Source organism: Sander lucioperca, chromosome 12 (assembly GCF_008315115.2).
Source record: "Sander lucioperca isolate FBNREF2018 chromosome 12, SLUC_FBN_1.2, whole genome shotgun sequence".
Taxonomy (NCBI): domain Eukaryota; kingdom Metazoa; phylum Chordata; class Actinopteri; order Perciformes; family Percidae; genus Sander; species Sander lucioperca.
In genome coordinates this window covers 5,744,870-5,772,832 of record NC_050184.1, presented here as the reverse complement: position 1 = coordinate 5,772,832, position 27,963 = coordinate 5,744,870, and the positions used below count along the sequence as shown (strand labels likewise).

General features: G+C 39.7%; 1 protein-coding gene across 8 annotated transcripts; it reads right to left on the bottom strand.

The window, feature by feature from the left end:
• Window positions 1-1,446: 1,446 nt before the first annotated feature.
• On the bottom strand, window positions 1,447-27,963 carry ampd2b (adenosine monophosphate deaminase 2b). 8 transcript variants are annotated; one of them, XM_031286688.2, is made up of 20 exons: window positions 27,732-27,963; window positions 27,394-27,573; window positions 10,113-10,237; window positions 9,868-9,998; window positions 9,683-9,751; window positions 9,480-9,576; window positions 9,112-9,301; window positions 8,791-8,802; window positions 8,264-8,405; window positions 8,041-8,130; window positions 7,767-7,896; window positions 7,471-7,665; window positions 7,228-7,359; window positions 6,980-7,143; window positions 6,370-6,496; window positions 6,110-6,273; window positions 4,965-5,085; window positions 4,560-4,733; window positions 3,886-3,996; window positions 1,447-2,521 (listed from the first exon to the last, which is right to left on the bottom strand). In XM_031286688.2, the coding sequence occupies exons 2-20, from the start codon at window positions 27,491-27,493 to the stop codon at window positions 2,318-2,320; spliced, it is 2,478 nt and encodes an 825-aa protein (XP_031142548.1). In that variant the 5' UTR covers window positions 27,494-27,573; window positions 27,732-27,963; the 3' UTR covers window positions 1,447-2,317. The 8 variants fall into 8 exon arrangements, with proteins under 8 accessions (XP_031142548.1, XP_035864145.1, XP_035864144.1 ...); XM_036008252.1 differs by lacking the exons at window positions 27,394-27,573; window positions 27,732-27,963 and adding exons at window positions 14,271-14,413; window positions 14,596-14,734; XM_036008251.1 differs by lacking the exons at window positions 27,394-27,573; window positions 27,732-27,963 and adding exons at window positions 14,271-14,408; window positions 14,596-14,734.

Genomic DNA, 27,963 nt, shown 5'->3' with positions numbered 1-27,963 from the left:
TGTCTAAATTATTTTTGTCTTTATTACTTTTGTAACTTGCAGTTTTCAGTTTCAGAAGACATTTATTTACTATTTTGGTTGTAAAAACTGCAGCAAGTCAAGCACTCCAATGTGAACATTTAATTTTTTTTTTAGACACAAATAATACAAACAAATAATTTTTCACAAACAGCACATATACTTCTCTGGGAGGGACATGTAGTGCTTTTGAATAGCAACAAGTAGCCTGACAGATAACACCAGGACCTATACTGAAGGCAGGAGTTTAAAAATGGGTAAACGAGTTAGTTGACTTTCAGTTCTCTAAAAATTTGTTTATTCATGAATTTGGCACTAGTTGGACTCATGCAAGGGTTGAAAACTGAAGGAACAGATCATGCCTCATTCACTGTACTATGACTCAAATGTATGTGTGCAAGGAAAGATGGTATCAGATCAGAGTTACTGTTCAGACTGTCAGGAGAAACAATGTCACAAAATAAAAGTTAGTATCATAAGATGCTACAACTGAGTAGCATTACCGCACACCAGAATCAGATATTGACGTGACATCATGCAACTCTGCTGAATAACTGAATCAGATATTGACGTGACATCATGCAACTCTGCTGAATAACTGTAAAGACTGTAAAAAAAAACCCCAGCAAGAATATGAGACACAGAACAGCTGTGGGAAATATGCTGTTACCAGTAACAGGAATACGGAGGATGGAGATTTTTCTGCTAGTTATACAGCATGAGGTATTTGTCCTGTGGATAATTACACTATGTCAACCAAACAGACAACGATTCATGCAGTGTTTCTAATTTGACTTTATGAATATGCTTGAAAGGTTTTTGCATCACACCTTAAACTAATTTTGCTGCAATGATTTATGATAATCATATGATAATGATTGGTAAGTAGTCAGGGCTGTAGCCAGGGTTTTAGAAATACTAAGGTCATCAGTTGTAATTCGCCTCACCCATCACTCACCTCGACACCAAATTGAGTTATTTTATTTGGATTTTTCAATTGTATTTATTCAGTTAGCTATTCATTTAATATTTACAAGTTTTTTTAAATGGGGTAGTGCTTTCAAGGAAATTTCTCTGGATTAGGTTGCACCAGCTGTTTGTCAATCCATTACTAATTGTGTGTTTACAGTTGTTTCTAAATTCTTAGTAACAATTTCAAGCTAACTTCAGTTCAAACTTGGGATATTACTAAGTCAGGTTGCACTAATGCAACTTAAGAAATGTTTCAGCTAACTAGTAAAAACTTTAGTAATATGTAAATCCGTTGCGAGGAGACATTTGTAGCGCTGTCCAATCAAAAGCAGTCAACATAATAACATAATAAACATGAAGTGCATCACAAGCTAATATAACTTCCAAAATAAGTTTTTGGAGGTCCACCAATCTCATATTGAACTGCCAATTCTTTGTAAATGTCAGTATTATTTTTATTAATATATGCATAGTTTTGAATGAATGGAAAATATACGATTGCTCTGACCTCACTAGCGTTATCAGCAAGCTAATGTTATCTTTGCCAGTTAGTTCAATTCGTTAGATAGCAGTTACTTGGCATAAATAGCTAGTAACAACTAATCTCTTGGTAAGAGCTTTGTGTGGTGGAACATGTTTTATTTTGATGATACATAAATCTCAACTTAGAAAGCCCTTATAGCTACGCTAAGTTTGAAATTAACAGCTGGTGCAACCAGCTCCTGGAAATCACAACTAACTAAAATAGAAGAACTTTGTCTCTTGTGGGGCTAAAGGTAGACCAAATTAAATATTTGGAGTCTATAAATACCTTTCAAAAAGAAAGAAAATAAATATAAATATAAATACTGCCTAAGAAAATACTCACCATGTGTAAGTTTTTAACTGCAGAAAGTAAACTCCCCTCAAAGTCACTAAAACCCCCAGAATTGCCAGAAAAGATACCAAAAGAACATGACCTCAGTATCATGGTAGCTACAGCCCTGTATGTAGAAAAACTGCAGAAACATTGACAAAATGTACTCACAAACCATGGAAATCTAAAAATTTAAAATAAATACATTGAGAATCATCGTGAAATCCCCATGACAAAGTAAACAAAGAATGACAAAGGAAACTAAAAGAAGTAGACACCTTGGATACACAGATTTTAGGTCCTCTCTCACACCACCACTGTAGCAACTTTCATAATCTTCTTGTAACAAAGCATTTCTCTTTTCACAGGTGTGGTATGTTGATATGCAAATCTGTACAAAGTCCTGATGTGAAAACTGAATGTAGTGAGTGAGAATTGTGTTTGTGTTGTGCTGCATGTTCACTTCTCTTCCTACACAGCTCCCATATACAGACTCCCCTCCTCCTCGATGGTCTCCAGCTCATCTGTGCGGATGGCCTGTGTGATTAAATTCAACTCCTCGCACATGGTCTCATACCGGTACGCCACACGGATGTCAGGAACGTTGGTGCGCCTGATGTCATTACTCTCCTGCCCCTCCTTGATGTGTTTCGGTCCGAGCCAGGAGCACTTCACCTGATCCAGAAGAAAAGTGAAATTAAACTGTCTGTGTGACAAGTTGTATATAACAATGTATTCATACATACAATTTATTTTGAGTTAAACATAATTCATTTAAAAAAGCTAATTTCAGTTTGATATTATCACAGTACTATAGTATCTATTTTCAAAATATGTAGCTAATTTCATTTATGGTAGTAAATGTATATGAAGACTAAGCAACTAGTGAGTAACACCAAGAAGAGGAATGCAGATAGGTAATTCAGATCCTTATCTGTGTGGTTTAATGGTTCGTTGATCTGTCGGTAATGCCTAGGGGCTCCAGTAAGGGGATCGCGCTCCTCTTCCTCATTCAATACAGAGGAGTGAAGGAAAGAGCTGCATGTGTGTTTTCCTCATCCTTCTCCCGTTACTATTCCCCTTTTTAAGGTAATTACCGTTTGCAAAGCACTGTATACTTATGAACACATGTTGATAGTATTTTTCTTTATGTTACTGTGGTTTTAAATGCATGGAAAAGACGTTTTTGTTGGACTTATTTGTTGTTGAATTTCTTGCTAACTCAGACGTGTAAACTAGTAGCCGGATACGTCGTGGCCACGCCGTAGAGTCTGAATGTTGACATTGGTGTTACTGTTTCATTTATATATGTATATATTTGTGTCTACTTCATGTCATAATGATGAAAATTGATAAGTCAACAGGTTAAAAATACATTTCATTATTCGAAAGTTCCATGATAAAAAAATAAAAATAAATAAAAAAACATAATTTACATGTCGTGTTTATTTGGTTAAAACAATAATTTAGATAATTTAGAACATGTTGAAAATACACTCATGATACCTGTGGTCCTAAAACTGAGTGTGCGCATATATATTTGTCTGTTGTTTGTATGCATTGTTTAAAATAAGATTCAATACAGACGAGTGAAGGAAAGAGCTGTGTGTGTGTTTTCCTCATCCTTCTCCCGTTACTATTCCCCTTTTTAAGGGCACAACATCTGCAGAACAAAAGACCGAGTTTACACAGTAAGTAAAACATGTTTCATGCTTCTGATTGCGGTAAAAGCGGTCTGAGTGGCTCCAAGATCCAAGGGGCAGTGCAACTTACATTGCAGCTTGTGTGTTAGTGGTATGCTGTGGTGTGGAGGAGGCACTGAAAGACTATACTCAGTGTTGGAAATAACATTCAGATTTTCTTTTTCATTTAATGTAGCGCATTCATTTAGAACGGTAAACAGTCAGTTTCACCGGAACTACTTAGTAGGTATCCTATATCACTTTTTTATGGACACCCTGCAGCCAATCAGAATTGAGTATTCACCCAGACCACGGTATAACACTGGGTAATGAGAAAAAGATAAAGATAATTGATACCCTATCAGAGAATCCGCTCATCAGCACACTGTTTCTGGCCAGCTCACACATGTCGCAGGAGCTCAGCTTCCACACCTGAGCAGCAATGCTGTACTCTTCCATCAAGGGCTCCTACACATAGCACACGATAATATCACAGTTAAGCATGCACTGCTTGTTGGAGGATTTTTAATACAATGTAGCATTTTTTGTTAAATCTGCAAATACCCTAAAATTTGTATTCATAGGAATGGTGGTGGTTTGAAAGTTAATTACAATATACTATTTGTCTTGCAACTGAAAAGTCTACAATGTGGACTCTACTGCCAGAACCATAAATGTTATAAAGATAGGTGTTGATAATTAAAATACTGAGGATTATAACTTTAATTCAAATTGCTTAAATAGATACACCTTTTGTCTAATAAAATCTGTAATATTTTTTTTTTAATTTTTCAGTCTTAGACTAAGTGTCTAATTCATGTTTTATTGAGGACAAGTGTGCAGGAGAAGTCAGCCAATTAAGCCACCATACTACATACATACAATACAGGTGCCTTATTAAAAACTTACTCTTCACTTCATATATATATATAACTATACCTTAGTATCATTATTATAGCAATTTGCTTATACTATAATTACTTATTTCCACTTAAAATGTAAGATGTTACAAATGTTTGACTGGCACTGACCTTGGTGAAGTGAAACTGCAGCGGGTCGTCTGTGGACAGAGAGACCATGAGGCCTCTGGACAGGTACTCTGGCAGAGGGTTACGATGGTAGCTGAGGAACAGGCTGTTATTGCTGAGAGGAGACATGGCGATACCGATCTGGGCCAAGTAGTACAGATACTGCAGCACAGGAGCCTGGAGCAACATAAGCCATAATGTTGTGTGCTGTAATAAACAATCAATGCGCTAGGAGTACATTCCATGAGCATGTAAAGAAGTGAGATTATGACTAAAGTATGACTCATTAACAAACATAATAAACATGATCTAGCTGAGTCGAGGCCTGGCAAAATTTTTTTATTAAATCATCATTTCCTCACAAACTCTTAGACTAATAAAGCAGCTGTTGTGATATGGAGGTCACACCTTCCTGAGCAGCAGCCCGTGGGAGATGTTCTCTGACAGCATGAAACCAGACACCAGGTGATGGATCGGCCCTGCCTCCCCACAATGAGGACGTAAGACAAGCGCGTGAAACCCCCGCTGCCTGAACAAAAAAGACACAGGTACTAAGAGGGTGACTTCAACAGATTAAAGGGTTGTAACAGAGTTCAGCTTTGTTTGTCTTCTAAACAATCAGGCAAAGTATGTCTGCATAAATGAACATTCATTGCTGCTCTCCAGTGACTCAAATATAAAAGATGACTACTAAAGTGCAACAGACGAATCCAAAAAGGATAAGAATGTATTTTGTAGTTTGTTACCCTATTACTACAGTTATAACATTTTAAAAGAGGTTGAGTCCTGTAATTGCTCTGTTAATTTAATAGTTATTCAATCTATTTCATTTCAAACTATTTACATGCAAAACATTCTCTCATTCTCTAATGAGTAAGTGTATTACTGAAAGATTTTTTTTAACATATGAATTGTAGCAGGAAAAATGTGAAGGAAAACAAAGAAAAGCTGACATGTTAAAAGGTGAAACTGTAATCAAATTCTACTGTATGAGAGTCAGAAAATACGATAAAATATAAGAAAGACAAAAAATGTAAACCTTTGGGAAGAAATGTTTGTTATTCCATTATTATTTGCAAATAAACTGCAATTTGTCTTGGATATTTAATATGTTTTAAACTGGTTTTGTGTCTCAAGGATAAAAAACAAAAATGTAGTATTTCAATTTTTTTCAATATTTTTATTTTTGTGTTACATTAAGATAAATTAAGTAATAATAAAAATAAAGCCAACAGCATGTACGCCTGTGGCTTCTTGATCTCTCCTTATGCATTTCTTATTTTTTCATTATCTGGATTTTATGCAGTCGTATATGTGTGCAAATAAATAAATAAAAAAGCATTGTATTTTGTAACAATGAAATCCCCCGGATTTAGGCAAAAATAGTTTTCCTACTGTATATATACATTTTCTTTTGCATAATTGTGAAAAGCATAAGAGATACAGATTTCTACCCAATACTTTTTAAGAATCTTAAAATGAGTCCATACATTGAATCTGAGAAATATACGAGTAAAAACAGCAACCACTTGGAGTGAAGTGTAGGTACGTACCTGCGCAGGTGATTCAGCACAGTCATGTTTGCGTACATGTAGTAGAGGTAGTAGGAGTAGGGCGGGTTGTCCTCCTCTGTCCAGTTGACTGGCAGCGGACTGTCCAGGTTGAAGATATGTTGCTCTGGTTTCGACTCATCATCCACACTGTCAAAACCCACAACCTGTGTCAGGGAGCAACAAGAGATCAATGAAACCATCTGAAGTGTGGCTACATATGAATAATATAAACTCCTGATTGCACAGCAAAGACTTCGTACGTGCTGAAGGAAGAGGTGCAGCTCTGGATGGCTGCCGGGGTTGACTGTAACCTCAAACAGAGGCATGAAGATATTCTCCAGCATCTCTTGGAAGTTGCACAGCTGTTTCTTCGTGTGGTAGACGTCACTTTGAGAGACAAATCAAGAAGTCAGTTGTGAGAGTATGGTTGTATTGCTGAAATGTTACTGTTCTTGTGCTCTTTTTACTCATATATTTTAAAGATGCTTAGCGACTGATGTGGCTGTTTGTAAACCTCAATAAGGGCTACGCAGTGATGTAAGAGTAGTCAGGTATTTTAGTTAAGTAAAAGTCTGTCACTGTCAAAAATAATTCAAAATCAATGTGTATAAAATGTGATAGTCGCCTTTCAGATGGTTGTCTTTACAAAGGTTACAGACCCTCTAATTCCTATCCAGGCATTTTTACTACAAATTATATATCATACAGTGATTCTATGTTTTATATGTAGAATTGAAATGTGTACATTAACTAAAATATTTTTGTAGTGGCATAGAAGTACAAAGTGGCATGAGGTTGAAATGCCTCAATATTTAAGTATAACACTTGAGTAAATGTAGTATCATACTTCCCACCACTGGGGTTACTCACAAGAGTCGTGGCACTTGCACAAGCCAGCGCACATTGGTGGAGTAGACCCGATGTTTGACAGCCCACTGGGCCAGCTTGTCCCACTCGTCTCTGGAGCGTCCATAGATGGACAGCCTGAGCTCCACGTTCTGGTATTTGCTCTCCTCCAGGTCTGCCATCACCTCCTGAGAAGCAGTGACACAAACAATCAGCAGAGGGGGCCAGTGTCCGTCTCATACACTCATTCTGCAGGTGGATTCAGTAAGCACCTTAATAATGTGGCCAAAGTATTTCCCCTCAATGTAGTTGTCTGTTTTGATGAAGATCTCTCTCAGAATGGACTCGCCGATGGGGTTGTATTTGGCATTGAACTTGTCAAAGCGATGAAAAGTGTTTCGGTCCTGCAAAGTAAGAAAGTGATTCAAACAATCTCTCATTAACTGAAGCTGTTGTCTGGTCCCTATTCGTCATTTGAAAACAGTTTTGATCTATCCATCATGGGCGTTACTCACCGCATGCATGTCCAGGGTGTCCACGCTCAGGTCAAAGGCTGTCAGGTTCATGGTCTCAAACACTTCCATGAGCGTCTGACCCTTGCCATTTTCCACACGCACAATCTCCTTAGGATACTTCTTCATGGCCCTTTTGATAAAACGCAGAAGGTGCTTCTGGTTCATGCAGGATGAAGCGTGGATGTGTGTGTCGACCTGTAAAACAGACAAAAAAGTATATAGCCTATTGGAGTCCGGTTCTGGATTACAATAAATAGTTTTGATTAGGCTCAGTAGAAAACAGCTCCCAAGTTCACCTTACGGATATTGTAAAAGTCTCGATGTGGGACTTTCTTCTGTGCTGCCAGCTCCTTCATCTCATTCAGCAGAATGTGCATCTGGAACTTGGAGCTAAGATACTGCAGGCGACGGTAGCAGAAGGACTTTCTGTGGCAAAGAGAAACACAAACAAGTTACGGTTACTTTCTGACAATGTGGTTCAGATGAGAAAAGGAAAGAGACAAGAAAGAATTGTGATAAACAACTTGAACGGTATCATTTAAAAAGAAAATCTATATAAGGAAAACGTACACTGGTCCGTTGATAATGAGGGCCATCATGACGTTCATATCAGCGATGTATTCCTGCAGGTCTGGATACGGCAGGTCCAGCTCTGTGCTCCTGTTGGCGACATCAAAACTTAAGCAGGAAACTCTTTGCTGCCAACAAAATGTGTGAGCTGAGTCTAAAAACAGACAAGCATCCAACCACATCGAGGTACAAGCATGCGAGTGATTCATCATAAATATCTCACTTTTCCATAATGTTCCTCGTTGTGTACACATGCATGACACCATCCACCATCTTGTAGCCGTAACCCATATCATGGGGCATGCTGGCAGGGTCCTGGTTCTCATAGGGGTGCGTTTTAGAGACAGGTGGGTGCATTGTGGCATCTGAGAGGAGACAGAATGTTGCACTGTGTCACGGCTCTGAACGAGGTGGCAACACACATGCAACTAAGGTCTCATTTGAACAGCCTGCACGCTGTGACAGCCTGGTCAGGGGTGTGTGACAGATGGATTGTGAAATCTGTGGGTGTGCCCGTTTATGTCTTAATGTGAGAGTACGGCACATGACAATGGACATGATTTATATTCCCATATTAACATAAGATTACTAATCTAACATCATCATCAATCAAATTTCTGGAGTGATCAGGAATAAAGCTGTGAATAACAATGATTTTTATTTTTTATGTTGATTGTTACTTTGATTTATCAATTTTATTGTTGTTTTTGTCTACTGATGCAATATCTATTGCATGTCTGTCTGTCGCACTTCCAGAAGTTTCTTACTTTTTTGTGCTATTCAATTAACAATGATTAAAAAAAAGAACTAAAAACAACAAATCTTCAAATTTGAGAAGCTGGAATCAGAAAAATACAAATTACTTGAATACTTTAGGATCAATCAATTATTATAATTGTTGGAGAAATAATCGAACAATTGATTCAGCACAAATCAGGGCCTCCTTTTCTTGGATATGCATGAATTAAGTGTGCAGTATATAAAGATATTAGTGTGGTGGTGTAGATATGTACATGTGTATATATATATATACATATATATATATATATATATATATATATATATATATACCTGCAGTGACTGCGGTCTCTGAGATCTCCTCCTCATAGTTATCTAAGTCCAGAGGTCTCTCCCTCAGCTCCTGCAGGTAACGAGCAGTGGTCCTGCAGAAACTCTGCAGCGACAGACCCATATACTTCTGTCTGATGAACAGAGCCTTCACCACACATTTGGCTGCATCCAACAGATCTGTGAAGGGAACCTTGATGGAAGATAAATGAAACAAAAGGAATAAAGAGAAGAAAAGAAAAAAAGGTGTCTTTTTCAGAGAGGAGGTGCTATTTCATTGTAAGAAATCCCACAAAAGGAATTCTGGGCAAAGTGCTTCTACTAAGAAAAAGTGTTCTCCTTTTCCCTGCATTACTGGGATTCTGACTTACCCCACATTTCTCATCTCCAGAAATAGCCACTCGCTGGTACTCTTTCTCTGGAACCAGGTCCTGCAGGTCAGGAAATTGGCTCTTCTCCTTCATGTATCTAATAATAGATAGAACAAACAAAAGACTTTTCTATTCTGGTACTTAAGATATACATTCAATGGATAATGACACCACTGTTGCCTATAGCTAGTGAAAACACTCACTCGAGATCTGTGGCACTGTCAGTCTTCATGAACTCCTGTTTGGCTCGCAGGAGGATGTCGGGTTCAAACCTGAACAAAAAGAGGCTCATCATTGTTAGCTTTAGGATCATCAGAGCAGAGTCTGGCTGCAAATATCGTCACGTTTGTATAGTAACTAACAACCTCCTTCCTTTCACTGCACTTACTTGACATCCTGGCTTATCTGTCGCTCAAGGCGATGACGTCTCTCCTCCAGCTGTTCGATAGGGCTGTCCTCTGGGAATTCATAGGGGGCACTGCGCATCTCACTCTCTGCCAGTGTGCGGGAGAACAGCTCCTTCACACATACAGTAAACAACATTATATTAGTCTACACATCTAGCCACGAGTCAGTTCAAAATACATTTTAATTTATTGGGTTTATAACTGAGCACAATCACTGAGTACTAACCTCAGCAATATCTTTGTACTTCCCGTCCATGGATGTACGCAGGTCAATGGATTGTTTCAAGGCCACAGGGATCCCAGGCAAGGAATTCTGGGAAGTGAGGAGGTGGCGGGCACCACGGAGATCAGCTGGAGATAAAGAGGAGGGAAAGAAATCATAAAATGAGTGAGAAAACTATGCATATTTTGAAGAACTGAAGAATGTTCAGAAATAAAGAACAGCACATTAAGGACCTCAGTATCATCTTAATGTAGTCAGACAAGTAACACCTCATTTCGGTTCAGTAAGATCATAAATCAGTTTCGCTGGCAACAGCTGTACCCTAATTACTGTCAATGAGATTATCAATCTTGATAAAAAAAGCAAACATCTTCTCATTTTACCAAGCATTGAAAAAGTGGGATAGACATGACTATGAATAAGCTAAATCAGTTTTATGAGAGTACTCAGTCTTTTTTTTTTTTTTTAATTCTTTCAACATGTAATTAATTCATAGTGACCAAATCAGTCTGCAGAAGCTTGTTGTTCCTCCATCAGTGGGTCTTTCCACAACAGTGGAGGTCTGAGCTCAACGGCTGTTTATTCCTCAAGACACAATGGACCATTCAGGTGGGGAGCCCATCAGCACATACACCGGCTAATGCTCTACATTGTTGCCATTGCAAGACAAGAAGTTTTGTACAAACTCAGTTGTCATGGAAAGGAAAAAACTAAGGGAAAACAAAGGGGGATGGTCACTGAAAAAAGTCTTAGGACAAGGACAGCGAGGAAGTTGTCAACAGCGATGAAAAAAACAGAGATGTTAGGCATTCGTCTGTGAGAAACAGACAATGCCTTCACTGCTGTGTTTCCCCCCAGGTGTATATTTAGCCTGTCTGCAATGATATTAATCTTTCCCTTGAAACGTCGCACCTGCCACTGAAATATTCATCAATCTGTTAAATATTTCATCCTGTGTGTGCTAGAGTGTCATTGGGCCTGTGGTCTGTCAGTATTTATAGGCCATACACACAAGAAGGTCAAAGAGGGTATACTGTGGTATACCTGCAGTCTGAAATGTCTTTGTACTATTGTGCCCTATCTAAATAAAGAGTCTGATTTATTCAACCCAGCATGTCTGAGTCTGTCTGCTCTATGGGGACAGTAAAGGAGACCAGAGAGGCAATTAGAACTCAACAAAAAGCTTCATTAAAAGGTACAAAAACACTTGAGTAGGCAGGTGGAATGGTGGCCATAAAGAGAAAAGAGGTGATGGTGCAATCATTGACCAGACCACAATTCACTACGTTGTTTATCACCTTGTGCTTAATAACACTGTCCAATCAACACATCCCACTCAACACGCTGAACAAGTTTGCATGCACAGCAGGACAGCAACGTCAAAACACAGAAGTATCTCAGACTAAAATACTTCAGCAAAAACAGAGGGAAACAAACTTCTTCAGCGCATAAATATTCAAGTGCTTCCACCTTTAAAAGGCTGAATAGTGGAGATCCAACATTGAGCTTTGAATCTGAGTAAATTCAAATCAAACAAAAATAAATAACAATGATCTATGAACTATTTTTGAATAAGCATTATTTTTCAAGTAAAGACACCAAACATTTCCTGGTTCCAGCTATTTAGTTGTGAGGATTTGCTGCCTTTTTCTGCATTTTATGATTGTAAATTCATTATTGTAGGGTTTTGAACTTCTGGTGAGACAAAACAAGACATTTGAAGACTTTATCTAGTGAGTTAAGAAATACTGTATAATGGACATTCTGCAACAAATAATCAGCAGACTAATCGATAATGTAAAATAATCGTTAGTTGCAGCACTATTTAAAAGCGAAAGAACAAATGTTGCATTATATGCAAACATTATGGAAAAACCTCTACTGGACACATTCGTTAAATAATTATAAATATAAATAAGAAATAATACCATTGTAAGTAACATCTGTCTATCCAAAGCCAGCTTGAATAAACAAAAATGAGGACACATGCTGTGATGACAAACTGTCCTCCAGTCTCAGTCACAAGGGACACAAAGTCAAGCCACAGATAGTTGCCCTCCTGTGATAGGAGGGAGCATGTCTGTGTGATGTAATGGCCGGCAAAGATGTTATCTCTGCTGTTGGTCTGGGCACACATCAATTTGTTGTGATAACAGTGGACACTGGTGTGGAGGGCAGGAGGCGACCAGCGGCAAAGACATCCATACTGGGCTACAGCAAAGCCGAGCCTATCCAAGCCTGCCGGGGCCCGGAGCTAATCCCCTAATGGCGGCTATATTTGGATCAGTAGCATCTATGGTTACATAACAACTCATCCCCCTGCAGTTGGAGAGCAAACCACTCAGAAATTAAAGTCAGCCACATTTCACTTGAACATATACCACCTAATCAAGTTTCCTAAAGCTTTCATTGATAATGTCTAATTATCTGTCTAATAAGAGCTGGAGGAAAGCAGCAGCACGGGGGCTCAATGCAACATGAGTAAAACAGATTGGAGGTGTCTAATACGACAACATGTTGAACCAAAGACAATGCTACACATCTGCTCATCTTCCACAGCCTCAAAATAAGGTCATAGTGTCTTAACCATAACTCCAGTCTAAGTCAAACTGGATGGTGCGGTGTAACAGGTCCTCGGGGATGAGATGACAAGAGGAAAGTTTTTCCGAAGCCTACAGGCCAGAGGTCATAATGTCAAGAGATATTGTGTGAAACTTCATCTACAGTACTGTTTTTCCCCCCTTGCCTTTGTCAGGAAACGTCATCATATCTTAGAGGCCAACAAGGATCTCTGTCTGAATGGAATAACATTTCAACATAAGTACATCATTCTGAATGATTATACTTAATATCAAGATATTCCCTTTATTTCACCTCATCCTCTCTCTTCTCTGTGTTTTCTACCATCAGGCAGGCCATGCATCATCAACACCTGTCAACCTGCTTCCATTGACTATGCAGATTTGGTATTCAGCCCACAAGAAATGCCAGTGACTCATAACCTCTGTGGCAAATGTCTCACAGCAATAACCAATACGTACTCACAGCTCACATGTGTCAGTGCTGCTGAGAAAGCAGGAATACCAATATAAACAAAGCAGCACTGGAGTTCTCACTCAGTTTCAGCACAGATAACAAACAACGCTTTTTAGTACCTCTGAATATGTTTTTCTGCATAACCCCTAATTTAGAGTCTCAAATAAAAACAAAAACTTTTTTTGCCTACATAAAACAAAATAGTCTAAAACTGGCTACATTTAGATTAAATTCAGGAAGAATATAAAAACAAGATCACAAATTGAAGCCAGCTTACAGTACTTGAGATTTTTTGATACTTTGTGCTTTGGAGACAAAAAAACAATCAAAGTTCAGCCCCAGTTTTGGTCCCAGAATATCAAATCAAAGCTGTTTGGCTTCCACAACTAACACATCTATAAAACCAGAAAGAAAATGACACTTATCTTACACTCCAGTGTTTCACAAGAAAATATGGCAGAGACACAATTCAGCATACAACAAATTAAATCTGGCTGCTCACTATCACATAGGAAGTGTCGTGTCTAAAGGACAAATACACATGCATTGCAGGGAGCATGAAGCTGGATTTAACAACGCTACTCTGCTCCTCTAAAGGATGCTTACTCCTCCAGCCTCTCTCATGGCTCTGCATCAAACAGCTGACATCTCTCAAGATGTGTAATGAAATTCTTTGGTTTAACTGCATGTCTGCAGCTTGAATTTGGTAGAAACTTCTTTCCTGTGTTCCTTTACTGCTATCAGCCTTCTCACTTGAACCATAAAGAAAAGGAATGCTAAAAATATAAAAGCAGGATGCCCACTAGCTTTGAAAACAACCCTCTCGATCAGATCCTACAGTTGCAGGTGTATCGATCTGCTCCGCTTCTTTGTGCACAATTGCACCTTTATACTATCTCCAAAAAACATGAGAAAGCTAGTTTGTGGGACAATCAATTGGCATATATTATCCTCAGCACACGAAAGACAGCACTGCTCAGGGCTATCACAAAAAGCCGTTAAAGGACAGGCAGGGGAGAGTGGCAGTGTGAGTGTGAAAAAGGGAAAGGAAAAAGGGGGGAGGGTTAGAGGGGAAGAGAGGAGAGCGTTATTTGTGCTTTTCCACAGGATGAGGGGAGAGCGTACCTGTCTCCTCAGAGCCTGCGTTAACCAGCAGCTAGCAGGGCTGGGAGAGGAGAGAGAGAGACAGAGAGAGGGAGAGATAGGCTGTCCTGGCAGGGAGATGGAGCATGCCAAACAGCAAATGGCCCACGATAGCGTCTGCTTTCCTTTTAAGATGGGTTAAACATGATGCGAAGGAGGGATGGAGAGAGAAGCAAGAAAGAAACACTTGAAACACTCAGTCAAATGATAAAACTGGCTAAAACATACATATGCTCTCACATCAAGGCACTAACAGAGTCCAAGAGTCACATCCTGTATTCCCTTAATCTGTCCATGTGATACGTACAAAGAGCTGGTCCAGCAGATCCATTAACTCCCCCTCACATCCCAGTGTGTGACCTCCCTCTGCTCTGTCTGCCTCCTTGTTCAGGCCAGCTGTCGCTGCACTAGCAGCCTCTGGAGCTGATCCTCCTCATTTAAATGCCTCTGACATCTATCTGGAACGTACCACAGGAGGGAGAGGAGGCGGGTTTGGGGCATACATAACCGCCGGATGTGGGTTCTCCTGCTGTGAGTTTCTCTAACAGCACCCCCCTGTCCTCTACTTTATCCTCTGTGCTGTGTTTTGCTGAGGGGGCCGGCCATGTGTTCAGGATGTTTGTGTCGTCTGTTTGTGTAAATAAAATGGTGCTGGCTCAGCTGTAAGGTCTGACACGTCATGGTCTTTTTTTGCCAGCTGAATAGCAGCAGTCGGAAGGAGATGACTGTTTAATAAATGAGACCTTGCATCCCTCCATGTCCTTTCACATGAATGAAATTAAAGGGCCAGCACGTTTTCCCAATTATGGTTGCAGCAGTAATTTCTGGAATGTGCTTTCCCATGCTAGAAACACAGAACTGTGTGTATGCTAAAACGGATGAAATAACATATTAATAATTCAGTAAACTGATGCAATTGATTCATTCCGAGACAGAATGATGAATTTTTGTGAAATCTTTCATTGTGTGCAAGTTTCTCTGCAGTCATATCTCTCCCAATTATACTTCTGAAATTTGCTCTGGATAACAGCCAAAGCTTGTATTGCAAAAGAAATGTTATGAAAAATGAAAACAATCCAGTCATGGCAGATCGAAACAATGAGACATTTATCCAATGTTCCTGACATTTAATTAAGTCAAGAAAGTTTTGAGAAAATATCCATGGGTGCCTAATTGAGCTTTTCAGAAATTGTTTCATGCCTTACAGACAAATGTTATTGAATCTATTGTTAGTTAAGAATTCCATGACATTGCAAGTGTTTGCGCTGCCTATCTTATCTTCTCTTGCTCAATACTGTGTAGAGTTTAACTCAAGTTGTCTTTTGACCCTAATGCAGAATCTTATTTAAGCATTTGTGCTCTGTTTTATTTTTTACAAAAGATAAGGCTGACAACATTCACATTATACATTTGTTGTTATTGTTGTACCTACCCCCTCTGTGGTAACCTATATGGTATATACTGTATATATACATAAATATAATATTTGTTTATTTAAAAACTGAAAATAATTTTAGGCACTGTAGTTTCTAGCAAATGTTACTCAAACAGAAGTAAATAGTGAATTTAGTGGGGACTATTTTTAGTACGCTATAGTGAACTGTGGTGTGGGATTGAGTCAAAATAAACTACAGTACCCATGTTCATTTTTATGAAGGAACATGTCACACAGTGCAACAGTGTGGCTTTTTGATGTGTTTATGTAGTTTTTGGACAACAATGGAGCTATATGAGAGCTATATCAGGCTTTGGCTACACAGACAATACTACATATATTAATTGTTGGATTTGTTTTTTAAGAGGTTTGTTGACAATAAGAAAAAAATACAGACTTTCGCCAGCCTTCAATCATTTCTGAAGCTGTTTTCACCATCTATCTATAAATTGCAGGAACGTCTGTCTGTCTGTCTGTCTGTGTGTTATGCGCATATCTCTCGAACCGTTAGTCCAATGGATTTTAAACGTGACAGGTGTCTTGCTAAGGGCACGAGTAAGCGCAGTGCCAAGTTTGTTGTTGTTTGGATTAGAAGGGAAAAGATATCGTTAAATATATAGGCAAAAGAAGCACATATTGGCTTTTGCCACTCTAACCGCTGGCCACTCCCCCTCTCACCCTGAGGACCAGAGACAGATAGCAGCGGAGCTTTGGCAGCTAAAATGTGACATACACCTCAGACCCACAAAATTGCACTACTTTGGACTGTCTTTGACTTTAAATAAACAAACGACAATTCCTAAATTTAAGGACATTTCAGAATCCCACACATGCAAAGCACAGCCAGCTACAGACAAGTGGCAGCGAGACGTATCTGTATATGTGTGTCTGTGTTTGGGGGCGTGTTTGGGAAGAACATAACGTAATCTCGGAGATTATTCCTTGCTGTGCAATGCGAGAAAATCTCAGTGTTGAACCAGTTTTCATCAGACTCGCCCTGGGTGGGGTTAATTAAGTCTACTGCTAACTTACAACATAATAACATTACCGTCCAAAATACCCCCGCGAATCAAATCCATATCACCGTTAACTGTCAAGCCACTAAACCTGTATAGAAATGAGCACCTCTGCTGAAGTGTTAAATTTGTTAACAATCATACGACGAGACGTCTCTCTCTCTCTCTCTCTCTCTCTCTCTATCTCCGCACACACACATGGTTGATGAACGCACACACACATGGTTGATGAACGCAGACAGGGGCGCCGCCAGGAATTTTGGGCCCCATGACAAAAACTCAAATTGGGCCCCCCAGCTGTTGTCACCACATCTCTAGGACCTAACTGTCCCATCAAAAGCTTTACATAACTCTTATTAAAGGCTTGCAACTGTCTTGCTTCTTGTAGTTCAATACAGTTAATATTGTCTGTATCTTACATGCAGGCTCAGGTAAGCTACTCACTGTTTCCAACTGTCCAGCATCCAGTACAGACAGTAGGTTGTTTTTTTTCAATTTTATTTCATAATGATTTATTATTGTTATTAATGTGTTTGAATTTCTGTCATTAATAAATATTTCATTTTCTTTTTTGCAATGGTAAAAAGAACAAGAGAGACAGAGAAATCCCCACAGACTCTCTGCAATTATGCTAACTGGCATGTCATTGAACACAGTGTTGCTCACCTTCTTCACTGGGACAGGGAGGGGCACAGTTAGGGGGAGACACTGTGGCAACACTGTGGTCACTGTAGCTAGTTCTGGCGCATCTGTTGGTACACGATCCGTTCTGCCTGCACGATCCGTTCTGCACATGCGCAAAATGTTCGCGCATGCGCGGTTGTACGAGGATTTACGACACTGCACGATCTGTTCCACGCTTCCGGTCGACAGCCAAGCTAACGTTAGTTTAGCTAACAGCTAATTCAGCTAACCGCTAGCTGATTGTAGCGGTCTGCCGTTAGCCTCCACAGGCAAGCTAACGTTAGTTTAGCTAACGGCTCATTCGGCTAACCGCTAGCTGATTGTAGCGGTCTGCCGTTAGCCTCCACAGGCAAGCTAACGTTAGTTTAGCTAACAGCTAATTCGGCTAACTGCTAGCTGAGACAGCATGTAATAACTTTAAAAGACCCTCAAAATAAAACTTGAAAATAAACGTTGACATATATAACAAACACCTAACATATATAACAGCTGTTACGTCAGTTCAACTTTACTTGTGCTCATTTAAAATACAATCACTCAATACTTGTCTTTATTGTTATTACTGTGAAGTCTTAATTTAGCTGTAGCCTGCTTTTCCCATTACGTTTGAGTTAATGTTATTTTAGACTGAATCTAGCTGTCAGCTAGCGGTTAGCCGAATTAGCTGTTAGTTAAACTAACGTTAGCTTCCCGGTGGAGGCTAGCCATAGGCTAGCGTGGAACAGATCGTGCAGGTCGTATCCTCGGTAAAACAGTATTATCTTGCGCATGTGCAGAACGGATCGTGCAGGCAGAACGGATCGTGTACCGACAGCATCTACTGACTGCAACTAAACACCGTCACTGAGGGCTAAGGCAGGACCAAACCATTTCATGCAGATACAGGGGGATGGTCGGTCAATATGGATGTTTACTTTTTGGTCAATGGGGATATTTAACTTTTACTGCCAAAAAACAAATAAAAACAAAGAGATCATTAATTTTATTACTATATTTGAAATATATATATACTGAATGATGGTTTAATCATTTTATATTAGTTTTTACCTATTTTTTGGGGCCCCTGTCAGTCATGGGCCCTTGGAATTGTCCTAACTTTTCCCCCCTGTCGGTACACGATCCGTTCTGCCTGCACAATCCGTTCTGCGCATGCGCAAGATAATACTGTTTTACCGAGGATACGACCTGCACGATCTGTTCCACGCTAGCCTATGGCTAGCCTCCACCGGGAAGCTAACGTTAGTTTAGATAACAGTTAATTCAGCTAACTGCTAGCTGACAGCTTGATTCAGTCTAAAATAACGTTAACTCAAACGTAATGGGAAAAGCAGGCTACAGCTAAATTAAGACTTCACAGTAATAACAATAAAGACAAGTATTGAGTGATTGTATTTTAAATGAGTACAAGTAAAGTAGAACTGACGTAACAGCTGTTATATATGTTAACGGTTATTTTCACGTTTTATTTTGAGGGTCTTTTAAAGTTATTACATGCTGTCTCAGCTAGCAGTTAGCCGAATTAGCTGTTAGCTAAACTAACGTTAGCTTGGCTGTCGACCGGAAGCGTGGAACAGATCGTGCAGTGTCGTAAATCCTCGTACAACAGCGCATGCGCGAACATTTTGCGGAAGTGGTTTGCGCAGCGTCTGCCGGTGTAAATACAGCGATTTCAAAGCTAGCTTGGGAACACGGTTCTACTACTTTGACTGGAGATGGCGTTACTCTCCCCCACCCGAATTAACACAGTCTGACGAGAAAGAGGCAAACTCCATACCCAGTGAAAGTCACCGTTTCTCGGTTATTGGACGACCGGGGCTCCGATATTTACAGTTTGAATTTCGTCATGCCACGTATAGAACATCTACCCCAATGTCTTATAAAGCTAACTATGGTGTCCGATTTCAATTTAATGCATTTTTGTGAACATTAGGGGTTTCGTTTCAGAGGTCTAAGAGGAGGCTAGCTATTTTACTATTTTTCTACATTGATAGAGCTCCATCCAGCCGCAGGCTCTATCAATGAGACTCGCGGACAAGAGGCGTTTATTTCCCCGATCGTTTGTTTAAATAACTCAACACACATATCCATTATAAGATTAACTGGAAACTGCAGTAAGAGATTGCGGGCGTCACTCACACACAGCGGCCATTTAGCAGGAAGAGTTAATTAATTGTTATATCCTCTTTGTCACTGCGATAATCAGTGCTTTGTCGGCACAACGGAGCTAGCTAGCAAAACAAACCCAGCCCGCCAGAACGGAAGTGGATTGCATCGACGGGAGGAGTTTAGGATGTAGAGCGGAAACGGCTCAAAAACTTGTGTATACGGCGCCCCTGAACGCAGATATGTGCTGATTAGCTCTCATAACGGGCCAGATGGGTAGCACACTGCCGTGACTCCATGGCGCTAATGTCTGATTACTCCACATTTTCATTGTGATATTTTGTGATTACATTCTGAATCTGCCCCGTTCTCTGTCAGGTAAATACAGTAGTACAATGTCTTCCACTGATGTAGACGTAGCCTACACTGTAAGTCAGTAGTATGCTATACAGGGGAGTTGCATATTACGTAGTTTGGGGTCCTTCTTTAAGTAATTTTGGGGTACAATTTGGTTTTGAAGAATTCTACAAGCAGCAATACCACAGGCCAAGCAATCGCCCATTCCAAACAGCTACATTTTCAACGGGCACTGCACTAGTCTGTTATAAAAGCAAAAATAATGCGCTTTATTCTATTTTCAGTTTGAACATCATATATATATACTGCAAATCATTTTGGAGAGAGCTGCTCTGAAACTGGAGCAATCCAGTTTGAAAAGCACTGCTAACAAACTGGACAGAAAAAAAAACCCTGAGCACTACAGAGAGTCAAATGCAATCTGACTACAAGCAGGGGCGGATCTAGAAAAATATTATGGGGTGTCGAGAGGGGGGCAGGAATTTTTGAGGGGTGGCAACATATGGCAGACTTATATATACTGAATTTTATCACAGTTTGATGAGAAATAGTCTGTACACACTACAAAAGGGCACAGCTGCCATTTACATACACAGACAGACAAACTTAGGAATAAGTGACCATACGATGAGATCTCACTTAATAGGAGACAGAAGTATGATAGAAGTAAGGGGCATTATCACAGGAAAGGCATTAAGGTAAGACACAGGTGATGAGAGGGGAAGCAAACAGTTTTGAACTGTGTGAGAGAGGCAGCGTTGCAGGTAGCATTTGTACAAGATTAGGAACTGTCATTGATTAGTTCTAACCATCAGACTGTGTTAACACACACTAACATTGTAGCCTGGGAGAGTATTTTAGGTTAATTTGTTTTGTTTTTTAATTTAATCTGAGCAATAGATCTAAAATACATTATACACAAAATATAAAAACTCATCTCCCCATCTCATCACACTTTCACACTGACAACTTTCCCTAATTATTCATATTTAAGCAAACATGAATTTTTATATTTATTGGATGTTGTTCTTATTCATATGTAACTTAGTATATATGCAGCAACAGTTTCCATACCATGTGGACCAGCTCGACTGGAGCTCGGTGATGGCCCAGGCACTCTGCTTTCCCTTTCACTGTCTGAGCCCTGCACGTTATCTCGTCTCTCACTTTCTCCCTCCACATCTTGGTGATGCTCTCCCTCCATATCTTCACCGCTGTGGTGTTCTCCACCTCCTCCTGTCCCCGGTCGCCTTGGCCTTGTATTCTATCTCTGTCACCTTTCTGTTGCCCTTTTCTCTCCACCTCGTCTTCATCTTCTCTCTCTCCTTCCACCTCTTTTCTCTCTCCTTCCACCTCATCTTCTCCGTCTACCTTGCTCAGTTGTTCATTTTCTATTTCTCTCGCCTTTCTCTTTGGTGAGAAAAAACTACATATGCTACCTTTCCTCTTCATTTCTATAAGATTAAAAGTAATTTTACAATGTTTTCCTTGACAGACGTTGAATCAATATTAGCTTTTGTAGCCGACTTTACACAGAACAAACGTCAGACCTAACTAACATTATATGTATAGTTAGCAAAATAATGTTCTTCAACCTGATTTTTATCATCTCAAAATCAGCATCGCAACTATGCTAGCACTGCTCTTTCGTTATAATTTCATTTCTTGATAGATAGTTAATCTGTTTCGACCTCTTTCCTCCTGTGTCTCCTTTCCTAACGACTCCTGGCTCCCTCGCTTTGCGCCACTCAGTTTTCCAAACAAATCAGGCTCTTGCCGCTCTGGCGTCATCTCGTGCTGCATTCACTGCAGTCGGACATTGGAGATTCGCGCTCATAAATTGTCAAATTGGCCATAACTTTTAATTCATTACTGCCAACTGGGGTGGCAGCAGGGATGGCAAGGCTTTCTTTTAGGGTGGCACTTGCCACCCTATGCCACCCCGGTAGATCCGCCCCTGACTACAAGCAAATGACCGCTCTGCCTCTCAAGGTTAAATTATTGTGTTTGTTTTTAAGGCACTTTATAGCGAGATTAGCTTTCAAGAGGACTAATCAAATTGATGTGGCCCCAAAAGGAGAACAACAAACAAGATCGCTGTTCATTGATTAATCAGCGCAGCTGCATTTACTCGGACCACACTCCCTCTGATGGCCGAATGCTGCATCACACACAAATCAACACCAGCTTGTAATGGTTTAAAGGCATACTATGCAATTTTCCCTCTTCGGTCCCCCTACAGGTTGTCTCATTGGAACTACAGCTCGCAGTTGTAGTTCCAATGAGACAACCTGTAGGGGGACCGAAGAGGGAAAAGTTACATAGTATGCCTTTAAGGCAGTGGGCCCGATTTTAACGATCTGAAACGCAAGTATCAAACGCCAAACGCAAGTAGCTTTGTGGGCGGATCTCGGGCTTGTTGATATTATACCGGCGGGATAAATGACTCTTGCGTCTGAAGCAAATCTAAAATGGGTTGGTCTGAAATAGCTACATTACTCATAGGTGTGGTTTGGGCGTAACGTGCAATAAACCAATCAGAGCGTTATCTCCCATTCCCTTTAAAAGCAGGCGCGCTTGTTCCATGGCAGATTGCTATTATAATGGCGGATTTGCTAGGTGCACGTTCTTAATACATCCATGGGCGCACGCCAGGAGCGGTTTACAGCTGAGAAGACCGATGTTTGCTATTGATTTTTCTTTTTGTCAAAATGTAAATAAAGAAATATCACAAAAACATACGTTCCGATGTTTTGGGCTCACTCTCACTGAATCACGAGGTTATGAATGCATGGTGATATTTTTGCAATGTAGTCTAACATTAGATCGAGATTACCTCACTATAGATGATGCATAATTCCTAAAATAATTATAGGCCTACTATAATAATGAATGATTTTGGTGATTGTAAACATTTGAAATAGCATTTAAGTGTTTTTCAGTTACAATGTCAAATCAGATACTGATGGTGCAGCTCTTTAATGTGCCTCTTTATATATGCTTTTTTCTACCAAAAATGTTTTGCTCTGGTCAGGGGGTACTTTACTAAAACAATATTCCAAAGGGGGTACATCAGTGAACAAAGTTTGAGAACCACTGGTGTAAGGTATTCAGTCAAAGAAGAAGATTAAACCACCAAGGCTGGCAAACTAAATTCATTAATATTATCATATTACTATTATTGATTCATTAAAATAGCCTTTTGATTTTGCAGCTGGTTGAGATGGAGCTAATTTTAACTACTTTATATGGTCTTGAGAATTTTATCTTTCATTAGCAATGCATTATATTTTAAAACACGATGACATGTTTTGTATGAACTTTCTAGGGCTGCATAATGATTTTCATTATCAATTAAGTTAATTTGATCAATTAATTGTTTAGTTAATTGTGAAAAAATGGCATTCACAATTTCTTAGCATTTCTAAGTAATGTTATGTCTTCAGTTTACTTGTTATCCAGCTACATAGTTTAGACAATATTATATATAATAATACATTATTATTATATATAATATATAGGTTAACAAGGGACATGAATTTTGGTCATTTTGCTAACAAGTGGGGGTGGCATCCCCAATCACCTACTGGTAACAGAGTAAAGCGCAATATTTCCTTCTGAAATGTAGTGGAATAGAAATTTAAGCAGAATCAAATGGAAACACAAATGGTCTCCCTACAGGTTGTCTCATTGGAACTACAGCCGCGCGAGCTGTAGTTCCAATGAGACAACCTGTAGGGAGACAGAAGAGGGAAAAGTTACAAAGTATGCCTTTAAGTAAAGTACAAGTACCTCAACATTGTACTTAAGAACAGTACTTAGATGTACGTAGTTAACTTTCCACTACTGAATAAAAGGAGCCGATAGACAAAACACTACAATATTTCAGCCACTAGATAGTTTTGCTTTAATTTCAGATTACGTCTACAGCAGCATGCACTGTACCTTTCAAACAAGTCACAGGTCCACAGGTCGATGTGTTGCAAACAGCAGCTGGCAACAAGTAACTCTATATCTACTGCATCAGCACGCCATTAGTCCCACCCACAGGCCACAAGTCCATGAGACCTCTAACAGGCCAGATGTTGGTTCATATGAGCAGCAGAGACACAGACAACTAAACAACAGTATGCAGTGTGGATGCACACGAGGAGTGACTCACTAAAGGTTATCGGATGAAGGTGTGTTGGGGTGGTCAATCATTATTTGTATTGATTGCGTTACTGGGGAGTGATGGGGCTTAACATTTAACCTACAGGGTCTCTCTCCTGTAATTATTTGTTAATGGCACAGACCCCGACATGTGTGGCCACGTAACGATGACAAGAAGTGACACAATTAAAGGAGGCGTGAACAAGATGTGGGCAAAGTACAATGTGTTCAAAGGTCCATTATCCACCTCCTGTACTGTATAAATAATCATTCTGAATGATGCTCTGATTGTATTGTAGTTATTTTCATGTTTTATGTATTGCTTTCCTGCAGAGGTGGAAAGTAATGATATACTTATTTAACATACTTTTTACACTACATTCATCTGACAGCCATAATTACTTGTTACTTTGCAGATTACAATTTTACCTACAAAGCATGTGATCAGTTTATAAAATATGATTGGTATAGGTTCAACTAGCAAATGGTATATAAAGCTCAAACATCAAATGCTGCTTACACATTAATGCATCAGTAATAATAATCTTATAAAAGAATATATGATAATATAATCCTGGCAGGAGCCCTTTTGTTGCATAATGAGTACTTTTACTTTTGATACTTTCAGTATTTTTTACTAGTGTACTTTGATTTTAAATGCAGGACTTTTACTTGTAATGGAGTATTTTTTTTTACAAAGCGGTAGTATCAAAGACACAAGATGTTTAAAATATGTATTTATCATGTATATTATGTGCTCTTGTGATTTGTTCTATTATCTCATTGTCTTTATATTTTTATATCTGAAAAGTAATATAGTGCTATATAATACGTTTATATTTTCCAAGAGTGTGTTTTTGCTCTTAAATGATATAATAATGGCTGTTTATGTCACTTACTGCACTGTACTGTACAAAGCTTTCATCAGTAAGCAGCAAATATGCTGGTACATAACGCTCTTCTCTGATTTGAGTGGTTCAACAAGTGTAAAACAGCACGAGGCACAGAACAGGCGAACTGGTGAGTGGGTGGCTCTCTAATATCAGAACTACCTTTTTCACAGCCAGAGAAGTGATTCACACACTGCTGTTATCTGCAGAGTTCACTCCACAAACGTGCAATAGTGTGCTAAATATGGACACCACTCTGCCTCAGCTCTTCACGTGATAACTGCACAAGAGAGCAAAGGGCTGTCTGATAGACATGGAGCACTATATTATGTGTACAGGGGTCCATGACCTTTAAAGAAAGCTAAGATGTGAGCAATTCAAACTCATTTAATGCCAATTAGATGTGCTGCAGCCTTCCACGTCTATTCCACTCTGCTGTGCTGATTGATTGACCCATTAGATTGGATCTGAAGTTCAGAATTCTTATTGAAACAATCTAATAAAACAAAGCTCCTGCAGCATGCCAAGTATTGATTTAGACAATCGATAGGCAGACGAGTGAAATAAAAGTGTCAGACGATAAATAATTTATGATCTTGTTATGAGTGACTGCAGCAGATTTAATTATAGCAATCACTTTATTAAATATTCATTAAGCATTTAAAGACATAACACTGGCATTTATTAGTCCATCTAATACAGTTAAACAATTTTGTATCTGTAGCTTGTTTTAACTGCACATATCACTATTTACACAGACTGAACTGTATTATCTGCCCAAAACTAAATTACTGCCCTTCTGAAAAAACAAACCAACAGACAATGAGTCACCTAAATGTCATCTTTGCCGACTCAGATGGTCCCCTGGATGCTTTAACAACATAAAACATGAATGTTATCATAATGTGCTTCTGCAGAGACTTTCTAAATCAAACCACAGAGGCAGAATATGTGCACAGTCCTCTATACGTCTAAAAAACAGAAAAACAAATCTGTTTCTGTTGAATATAAAAGCCAAGATTGTCTCTCATCATTCCAGCGCCGATTTACCCCTCCAGAGAAATTGCTAACAGCCACTGTCAATTTTAAGCAATAAATGAGGATAATCACAGAGAGAGCATCCTGATTGGAGGAGGGGCTGGTGAATCACACGGACCTCCAGCTGTTTGTTGTCAGGACTACAAATCAATCGCTGACCACCTTGACAGTCATCGTAATGTCACACCAATGTCTCTGTCGGTATGTGCACCTGTGGTAACATGACATGGGTGATTCTTAAAGATACAGCATATTTTGAAGGCAATGTGTGTGTGTGTTATATAATTCTAATATATTTAAAAAAATCAGCCAGTAGGGGGAGATTATACCATCTGCTTCCAATACAAATAAACACATTTCAAGATATCAAGAACTCATTTTCCTTGACACAAGTACACCAGTTTTTTGTCATTAAATGCATGATATTAATATGTACTGAATGAACCTCTTTTATGTTCCAGAGAAAATGTGTTTAGATTAAGAGATGACACTGACTGAGCAGAGGGAGGGATATTTAAATGGCTGACATTTCGTCATAGGGTCATTCTACACTCTTTGTAATTTGGATGAAAGGCTGACCAGCGTGTGCATACATCAGAGTGGAGGTTAATCCTCTCATTCAGCGGGGGATCAAGTCCTGAGGTACCAACCTATATATTCTCTCCAGGCCACATACTGCCATCAGGCTAAATGAAATACACCGTCATCACATTTGTCTAAGCAACACATAAAGTATTTTTAGGTGCATTTTTTCACAAGCCAATGGGTCACTGTCACATAAAGCAGCTGGTAATCCTAAAAAACACGAAAACTGACAAAAGGAGTTTTCATCTGAAAACGAGTTATGCAACATGTCAGCAACGTCAAAAACAAAAACTGTTTTCAAACAGTATTGGCTGGTCCTACTGCAAATTACCTTCTGGCTGATGCTACAGAATATATGTATGCATGTTGTGTCATTTACGTATAAAACAAGCCTGGAAATAAGGGATGAGGGAAAAAGCTGTGAATGAGTACCACAGGGCACAAGTCCATGAGACCTCTAACAGGCCAGATGTTGGTTCATATGAGCAGCAGAGACACAGACAACTAATTGTTGTCATTTACGTATAAAACAAGCCTGGAAATAAGGGATGAGGGAAAAAACTGTGAATGAGTATGAGTATGAATGCTGAAATCCTCCACAAAGAGCATCCTCTGCTCCTACCTTCCCAAATCAACAGGTTTGCATTTCCCCCAAACTACTCGCAGAGAAAAAGTATTGTACCCTGCAGCTTCTTCTGATGAGTGCTTTTTTCCCATTGAGAAATAATCAGAAATTTAAATATAATACAAAATTCACATTGCACAGTCCAGAGACACAAGTGAGATTAGGTGAGACAACACACTCAAACCTTCACCCTCTTCATCCCCATGCGCCCTCCACTCACCTGTGCTTGCTGCATACTGCAGGCTGCCTCGCTTCCTGAAGGGTGAGATGGGTTTGTTTTTGGCCCCGGCAGCAGTCACTGGGGGCAGGTTGGAGGACATGATCCCAGTTTGTAGGGTTCAGCTTGGCACGGTTGGGAAAGAAGAGCTGAGTGAGCTGCTGAGGACGGAGCGTCGAAGAGCTACAGAGTGAGAGAGGAGGAGAAGATAAGAGAGGAGAGGGAAGAGATGTAGCACAGATGCTGGGAGCTTGAGGGGGTTTGATTGCAGTCAGTGTGTGTGTGTGTGTGTGTGTGTGTGTGTGTGTGTGTGTGTGTGTGTGCGTGTGTGTGCTACGTGCCTGTGAGCAGGAATTTCTAGACTGGTTGGTCCAGCGTGGGGCTGTGGAGCATCCCTCTGCAGCGAAACAAACCCCACCCACTCTGAAAGGCACTCGTGCCTGAGCTGCAGCGCTGATGGAGGCTGGGGGGCGGGATGGAGGGGCTTGGCTTCCCCCCTGCCATGTATAAATACACACACGGAGGATACAAAACACACACAGCAGCCTGCAGTTCTGCTGTTTCCATGACAAC